Source organism: Rhagoletis pomonella, unplaced genomic scaffold, assembly GCF_013731165.1.
Source record: "Rhagoletis pomonella isolate Grant_MI unplaced genomic scaffold, Rhpom_1.0 Rhpom_scaffold_05822, whole genome shotgun sequence".
Lineage (NCBI taxonomy): Eukaryota > Metazoa > Arthropoda > Insecta > Diptera > Tephritidae > Rhagoletis > Rhagoletis pomonella.
The window spans coordinates 2,077-11,146 of record NW_023464361.1 but is presented as its reverse complement, the minus strand read 5'-3'; the positions used below and the strand labels follow the sequence as shown (position 1 = coordinate 11,146).

At 41.7% G+C, this 9,070-nt stretch overlaps 1 protein-coding gene and 1 pseudogene across 1 annotated transcript; one reads left to right on the top strand and one right to left on the bottom strand.

Annotated features, from left to right (window-relative positions):
• The first annotated feature begins 1,858 nt into the window (after positions 1–1,858).
• Positions 1,859–3,290, top strand: LOC118755293 (annotated as a pseudogene).
• Positions 3,291–6,256: 2,966 nt separating this feature from the next.
• On the bottom strand, positions 6,257–8,812 carry LOC118755294. Its single transcript, XM_036490140.1, has one exon. The coding sequence runs from the start codon at positions 8,810–8,812 to the stop codon at positions 6,257–6,259; it is 2,556 nt and encodes an 851-aa protein (XP_036346033.1).
• Between the last annotated feature and the right edge of the window lie 258 nt (positions 8,813–9,070).

Genomic DNA, 9,070 nt, shown 5'->3' with positions numbered 1-9,070 from the left:
ACATGTTGGATGTGGCTACCTGGCGGAACCTAGGAGCAAGCCTATTGCCGTTCTGTCGACGCAGGCGGAAAGGCCTAGTTTCCACTCCGCGCCGTCGCTGAATTCTGCGTGGTGATCCAAGACGCCGTGTGTGCGCGCGGTCTTCTAAGTTGTCGCGTTCATGTTGGAGCAGGGGTCGAAAAGACCTGGTTTCCGATCCCCCATTCATGGCCGGGCGAAGAGGCCTAGTCTCCGCTCCGGACCCACATAAGTCGCTCTGTTCATTTTCTGGACGAAGAGGCCTAGTCTCCGTTCCAGAGTCAGAGGCGCAAATGGAAATCGCACAATCAGCGTTTTCTTCTTCCTCTACTTGAACGCTCCACGGCTTGCTGGTTTCATTCTCTGACCTCCATGAGTCTCTAAGTTCATCGATATGGAGGGTAGAATGGTGCTTCTCGTTGCATTGACGGCATCTCGCCTCGCTACTACAATTGTCGGTTTTGTGGTCCATAGAAAGACAGTTGCCGCAGAAGTGTCCTAGCAGCGCCTCCCGTAGCCTCTCTTCTGGTGTCTTGGCACGATAAATTGGGCACAGACGAATTGGGTGTTTCCCTTCACACAATCGGCACGCCAAACCAAAACGTTGAGGGTTCTGTATGGCCTTCTGTTTTAGTGTGCTGAAGCGACCCATTTTTTCCTGAAATATGTCCTGCTTTAATTTTGTTTTTCAACTTGTTCGCAGTTGATTACCTTTTTTTATTGTTGGGTGGCGAGTGAATAAGATAGGAATTATTTAAGCATTTGTCATAAAAAAATCGTTTGTTAATTGCAACAAGATTGGTCAGTCTGAACGTGGCATTATTTTCTATCAACTGCCCTTCTCCAACTAACGCGTGTAAATATGGCTTAATCCAAGTTTGCAACCCACGAAAATGACAAGTGGATCGCAAACATGCCATACACTCCATTGTGCAGGGATGCATGGGCAGGGTAAAATTTTATCACACCGAAAATTGTAAATTGCATTTATGGTGTTTGGAAGTGCCAATATTAAGTGCTCTTATGAAAAAGATCCTTTCCGTTAATGACTTGATCTACTAATATTCGTAATTAGCAATTCAACTTCATTGCATGGAGTTGTCGACAACGTATTAATCTACACTCGGAGAGTTTTTTAGCCATTCTCGCAACCCTACAACTAGCCTGCCACCCCACCAAAAAGTTCGGATGCCACTGTAGGTGATACTCGGCTAAAAACAGGGTAGCTCATATGCAGCAGAATTCATAAGTTGAATTTCACATTTTATTACAAAATGTCTCATTTCCTTTTGAATTTTAGATAAAAATATGCGAAATAACTACAAAAAGTTAGTGCATTGATATTTCCTCATGACACTGCCTCTTTGAGTGTGTAAAATGTATTTATGTTAGCAAAGTTAACGATTAAGAATGATTGATCGAATGGTGCGATGGTATGCACGAACATATGTTTTTTTCCATTTGTGGAACGTATGTATATGGGAATTTATACAACCGTACTAGGACGTCACTCCGTTCTGATATGGGTTTAGTACGTTTTAGAAAAGTGTTTAATCTACTCCTCTAGTTCGTTTTATTAAAAAATCTACTCTATAATAAAGTTTTGATTCATGTCAATATTTCGGTATGGATGACGATGATCTTACTGAAAATGAGTCACTACATTGACAATATTTAAATATTCTGTCTATATATGTATGTATAAATAACTTAAAATTGGAAAGAGCTGATTACTGTTTAAGTTAAGTTTATTACTTGGATCATTATGTGAAATATTCCAATTTTGTGATATTGCGAAGGTGAAACAAGATGAAACCCGGCTACTACGAAAATTGGTTTTTACTCCAATTGTTAGAGTGGTGCGTACTAAATAATTTCAGGGTCCAAGCCCTGTTTCAGAAATGACATTGAAGAAAACTCATTCACTTCATTGGAAGAATGGGAAGGAAATTGCATTCATACACGAGGGAATTACGCAATCGCAGGTAAGAAGGTTGTAAAGGTTGTAAAAATTAGTAAATTTAATTTATAATTAACATTAATATTTTTATTTTTCTTTTTCAGACTCCAAGCAGCCATGAAGCCACAATACAAAGTTGCCGACATCAACCTTGCTGAGTATGGTCGCAAATGCCATCATAATCGCGGGGAATGAAATGCCTGGCCTAATGGCCACTCGAGAGGAAGTACAAGGTTATGCAGCAAAAAACTGTATTTGAAGCTTTGCAAGCACCGGCTTGTCATGAAAATATGGTCAAAGTAGGCGGATACATATTAGGCGAATTTGGCAATCTTATCGCTGGAGACTCACGTTCCGCTCCACTCGTACAATTTAAATTGCTACACTCGAAATATCATCTTTGCTCACCTATGACTCGCGCACTCTTGCTATCGACTTATATCAAATTCATAAATCTATTTCCCGAGATACGTACCAATATTCAAGAAGTGTTCCGACACCATAGTAATTTACGCTGAGTTGCAACAACGTGCCAGCGAATATTTGCAGTTGAGCATTGTAGCGTCAACTGATGTGTTGGCCACTGTATTAGAGGAGTACTTTTCGAAAATGAAATGCTGCAAATTGGTGTGAAGAGTGAGTTCCGGCAAAACCTTGGACGTTTGGGGCTTTTTTTATGGCAACAAACCACAAATACCGTTGATGAATTTTATGCCAGTACTTCAGTGGAGTCCAGAGGATGCACTTCAGCTTAGTGTACAGGTAAAACCAGTAGATCCCACACTGGAGAAATTCTGCATTAAATTACCACTGACATTAAATAAGTTTTTCGAACCAACAGAAATGAATGCGGAATCGTTTTTCGCACGATGGAAAAATTTGGGAGGCGAGCAACAAAGGGCTCGAAAGGTATTTAAGGCCCAACAGCCCCTTGATCTGCCCGGTGCACGCAATAAGCTGATGGGCTTTGGCATGCAACTATTAGACAGTGTCGACCCCAATCCCGATAATATGGTGTGTGCAGGTATTATACACACACAAACGCAGCAAGTGGGCTGTTTGCTACGGTTGGAGCCAAATAAACAAGCACAGATGTTACGACTAACCGTTCGCGCTAGCAAAGAGGCTGTCACCCGTGAAATGTGTGAGCTTCTTACGGATCAGTAAGGAGCAACGAACACTTTAGTTTAGGTTGAAAAAGTGAATATTAAAAGAAAAAAAGAACAACGTAGCTGGATTGTGTAAGAGACTTGAATGCTTCAATAAGAATCAGGTTCTTATGTTCATACAAAAAAAGCAAAGAAAAATCTATTGAAAAAGAACTATTATATCATATTTAGCACAATTCGCAAATCTAAAGGTTTACCAAAAAAAAAAAAACTTTGATGAAATTAACTAAAACTTAAAATTTATGAACAATTGAATAGCTTTTGCAATACACTAGCATAACAAATCTTTTGAAAATAGTGTTGACAGATTTGAGATTTTCGTTTTCTTGAATGTATGTGAAAATTTAAAAGTGTAATGAATTTACGCTTATTCGTTTCAACTAGCTAGATCTACAATTGAGTGATTAAAGTACATGTTTTCCCTTTCAAAGCACAATAAAAAAATACACTACAAAGTTTGTTCGTTTAGACTTAAAATGGGAACAAAAGTATTTTGAAAACTGGTTTAGCGGGTCGGATCGTTGCTTGAAGCTAAGGAATATGACGCGTAGCTTTTGAGCAAAATACAAAATCCATGAAAAGCCTTTTTTTATTTGGTTCAAGTTTCTTTTGATTTGATTCTGTTACACAGAATCTGTATAATCAAAATGTGGTTTTAAGGGTCCAGCTGACGGTTCTCTTCGTATCCTGGTTTTCAGTTACTTCCATCTTCATCCTTGTTGGAAATGTCGTTGGTCTGGTAACAAAGTTTTATGTTTTTACCCCTTTTTTTTGTTGTTAACCGTTTATTTGAGACTAATCGATTTGTGTTTTTTATCAGGGATTGCTGACATAACGCCGCTGCGTATCGTTCCATGAAGAAAGAAAAACGAAGCTGATTGGCAATTTTACTCACCGAACCCTTTTGGAACCGAGGATATGTGAGTTTTTAAATATTATAATGACTGCTAATTTTTACTTGAAAAAAATTTTACCTTTTAAACTTCGGGTGGGGTATTTGCTTCAACTTGCAACTGAATACACATTCATTCCGCCTCAACTGTGCTGGTCTGCTAGACTTTTGATTCTAAACACTGGAACGCCAATGTTAGTCGATTCGACCAACACAGTTTATGTTTTGTGGGGATGTCTCTTGAAAATTCATTTTTGAAATTGGAATTTCATTATTTAAACCACAACATAACCGCATAACATTTGCTTTATTTTAGTTAGCAATTATTATCTTAAGAACATATCGAAAGCTCTTTGAGGATTGTTGCTTTAAAACTTAAAAACATCAGTGCTAAATACGTATTAAAGATATGATTGGTGTTCCAGGGTTAATGAATTTGTGTTCAGGTGAGGCGGAGTAATTTGCTACTTCTGCAATTTTAATTGTGAATTCAGATCTGAGGATGGTCGTTTTTGTGTAACCAGATCAACCCGGGGTAACCCGAGTAAGAACCATCACCATAAATACAAAAATGCTAGGGACTTTTTTTTATGGCAAGTTAGGGGTGGAATCCCTCCGATTACCTGGAAGTGGAATGCTGTGGTAAAAGGAAGTGGAATAAGCTATAGGTGAAGAAGGGAATTTATAGGGTGATTGTTGGCTCCGAGTTTCCATCGCTGTATGGTGGGAGTAGAACCAATTTCACTAGTGGTCTGGTAACTTGACCTTTCTCCGTCAGGATGTCCACTACGCGCACTCTGCCATCGGTACCGGGGTGTAAGTTGACAACTCGCCCCAACCTCCATTCAGTTGGGGGTAGATTGTCTTCCCTGATAACTACAAAATCACCTGTTTTCATATTCTCCTTGGGGTGCTTCCATTTAATTCGCTTTTGTAGTTCGGCTAAGTACTCCACTTTCCATCGCCTGCAAAACGTCTGATGCAGTGCTTTTAGTTTTTGCCATCGATTGACGATGGAGGCAGGGTTCTCATTCACATCAGGTTCTGGCGGAGCCATAAGATGTCCACCCGTGAGAAAATGGCCTGGAGTAAGCGGCTCCAGGTCATTTGGCTCATTTGAAGAGGGACTCAGTGGTCGCGAATTAAGGCACGCCTCAATCCGGCACAAAAGCGTACTGAGCTCTTCAAAGGTGTATTTGTGAGCGGATGCCACCTTTTTAAAGTGGCTTTTAAAGCTTTTTACACCTGCTTCCCACAGTCCTCCCATGTGAGGGGCCGCAGCGGGTATAAAATGCCACGTAAGTATTTGGTGGTTATATTTTGAAATCGTTTTGTCTCGCGCGTCAGACAAAAAAGCTTTGAATTCAGATCGTAAAGATCGCGAAGCGCCGACAAAATTTGTACCATTGTCGGAATAGATATTCTTCGGGCATCCTCTTCTAGCCACGAACCGAGCAAAAGCTGCTAGAAAGGATGGGGTACTAAGGTCACTGGTGGCTTCTAAATGAATCGCTTTAGTGGCGAAACAAACAAATAGGCAAACATAGCCTTTGGAAATTCGACAACCTCTACCACGGTAACTTTTAATTTCAAAAGGTCCCGTGAAGTCTACTCCCGTATTCGTGAACGCGCGCGTAAATGTTGTGCGTTCCTGAGGAAGAGTTCCCATAATTTGCGTCTGAGATCGTTTCTTGTAGATGGTACAAATTTTACAATTGTGGATGGTAGACCTAATCAAGTTTTTTACCCTGGGAATCCAGTATTGGGTACGGATAAGGCGTAACATGAGCTGATTTTCTCCGTGTAAGGAGACTTGGTGAATCATCAGGACGATCAGACGGGACAATCTGCAGTTGTACGGAATAATGATTGGATGGCGCTCATTATAAGCTAAGTCCTGGGATGCTCCGAGGCGGCCTCCAGCCCTGATGATGTCGTGCTTGTCGACGAACGGATTAAGCGGAAGGATTTCACTCTTTGCATCGATGGGTTTTCTAGTTTTCAAATTCCTGTATTCTTCACCGTAGTGTTGCTTCTGGTTGATTTTTATCAAGAGATGTGTCGTCATCTTAATTTCATCTGATGAAATTAAACAAGAATTTTCCTGAAATAAAGCTTTAGTTTTCGGGTGAGTTCTTCGATAGAATCTCATGACATATGTTAACACTCTCAAAGCTCTCGGTAGATCTGAAAACCGGTCAAGAATATCGATATCATTTACTTTTGTTGATGCATAAGCGTGTGCCCTTTTTTCTTCAACTTCTGTGTAATTTCTTGAGCAGGCCATTTAGAGTTGTCTTCTTGCAACCAAGAAGGTCCCTGCCACCACAAAAAATTGGTCACCAACTCTGACGCAGGCAATCCTCTGCTAGCTAAGTCGGCTGGATTTGAAGCCGAGTCTACATGCGACCAGTCCCTGTTACCGACTTTTTCTATTATTTTCGTAATTCGGTGTGCGACAAAAGTTGACCAAGAACAGGGCGGCTTTCGTATCCATGCGAGTACGATGGTCGAATCTGTCCATAGATATGTTTTCACTTGCCCTAGGTTGAGGTTCTTGATTACTGATTCTATGATTTCCGCGAGCAGTACGGCTCCGCAAAGCTCTAGTCGTGGTAGCGATATTGTTTTGACAGGAGCTACTTTGGTTTTTGCCAAAAGTAGGCTGACCAAAACTTTGTCATCTCTTTTGACGCGCATGTATGCAGTAGCCGCATATGCTTTTTCCGATGCGTCGCAGAAACCATGTATCTCGATGTCATCTCCTGGTGCGAAGTGTACCCATCGAGGTATTCTAATATTGTCTATTTCATGGTAATGTTTGGTAAAATTGTGCCATCGTTCCATAGTAGTAGAAGACACAGTCTCATCCCAGTCTGTGCCTTCTAGCCAAATACTCTGCATGATTATTTTGGCCACGACGACTATTGGAGCAAGCCATCCTAGCGGATCAAATAGCTTGGCGATAGCTGATAGTATCGCCCTTTTTGTAGGTGTCTCGCGGTCCTCCAATGGTCTTGCCATGAAATAGAATAGATCGGTATGGGCATTCCATCTTATGCCAAGAGCCTTAACCGTGCTGGTATCTTCGAATGCCAAAAAGTCTTCACTGAGTAGATCCGTTTTTGGGATGTCCTTTAGAATTTCCGCACAGTTTGAGGTCCATTTCCTTAGCGGAAAACCGGCTGACCGTAGTACTTCCGAGATTTCATCTCTTGCTTTTACGGTAGAGTCGATGCTATGTCCTCCAGCTAGCACGTCATCCACATACATGCATTTCCGAAGTATGTTAGATGCTATTGGGGAAGAACTTTCTACATCGTCAGCCAGTTGTAGAAGTGTCCTTATCGCGAGGTAAGGAGCACAATTAATCCCGAAAGTGACAGTCTTTAATTCGTATAGACTTACAAGTTCGTTCGGGTTTGTACGGTAAACTATCCGCTGATATTTGGTATGGTTGCTATCCACCCAAATTTGTCGGTACATCTTCTCGATGTCACTATTAAAAACGTATCTGTATAACCTCCAGCGGAGTATAAGGATCGGAAGATCTGCTTGGAGAACTGGACCTGGGAGAAGTACGTCGTTCAGACTTGTGCCATTAGCCGTTGTACTTGAGGCATTAAAGACGACTCGAACTTTAGTGGAGGTACTTTCTGCCTTTATGACAGCGTGGTGAGGCAGAAAGTAGTTATCGGAAGAGTTTGCTGAAATACTATCATTTATTCTGGACATGTGTCCTAGTGATTCATATTCAGCTAGTACCCTATTATACTCTTTTTGTAGGACGGTATCCTTTACAAGCCGTGTCTCATTCCGGAAGAACTGAGAGCATGCTTTTTTAAGAGAAGGGCCTAGGCAGATGTTTGCGGGAAATTCCTGCCTGAATGGTAGCGAGACTACGTATTTTCCGTCTTCTCGTCTACGAGTTGTCTCCCGATAAAGTTTGTCACAGTATTTGTCGTCTTCGTTCAAGCTTTTGTTTTTTGGTATGTCTTCGAGTTCCCAGAATGCAGTTAGTTGTTTGTCCAAGGCAACTTCACTGTGATACGAAACTATATTGTTGGTTGGATTGGGTGCATCTGTGCATCCTGTTAATATCCAACCGAACACTGTTTCTTGGGCGAGAAGTGTACTGAGTACATTCTTCTTCAAGCCGCATAGAATAATTTGGGGATAAATGTCTCCGCCAAGTACAAGGTCTACTTCTTCATTCACGTAGAACCGTTTATCAGCTAGAGCAAGACCTGGAAATGCCTGCATAGTCATAGCGCTGATATGACAGGATGGTAGATTTCCGGTTAGTCTTGTTAGGACGAGCACTGTTGCATGCAGGCTGAACAATGGATCAACAGGGGATCGAAGTTCTATGCTGCATGCCTCTTTGACCTGCGCAGAGGTTGCATTCGTAATGCCCGAGACTTGGGCATGCATCCTCTTAGCTGGCAGGTTGATTCTGCGTTTGAGTCGTTCTGTTATGAACGAACACTCAGAACCAGAGTCAATAAGTGCTCGAGCAGAAAAATCTGTGCCATTGAGACGTATATTTACGCGAGCTGTTCCTAAGAGCACACCTGAATTTGTGTTAGCATAACAAGACTTAACGTCTTTGCTTTTATTGTTATGTGTTCTATTATTAAAGCTGCGCTTTGCTGGAGCCTGCTGAGAGGAGGATGCGGTGTTATTGGCAGGTCCCGGCGGCGTTCGAGCCGCTGTTGCCTTTGGCACATTTGTCTGAATGTGCAGGAGCGAGTGATGTCGCGAGTGGCACATGCTGCAATTAAAGGGGCTTGTGCACCTCGTCACGGTATGTGCAGCACTCAAACAATTCAGGCAACTGTTGTTGCTCTTTAAGTAATTAAACCTCTCGTCAGGCGTAAGCTTCAAGAATTTGGAACAGCGGCGTAGTTTGTGCTCATTCGTTTGGCACATTGTACAAGTGAACTTGGTCACGCTTGCTTGGAATGCACCAAGTCTTTTGGTATGGGCTTCTGAAGGGTTTTTATTGTTTTGCGGCTTTGGTGCCTTAAC

What these genes read in the sequence shown, in the direction of transcription:
- LOC118755294 (XM_036490140.1), bottom strand. Translation starts at nt 8,812, where the DNA reads ATGTGCCACTCGCGACATCACTCGCTCCTGCACATTCAGACAAATGTG.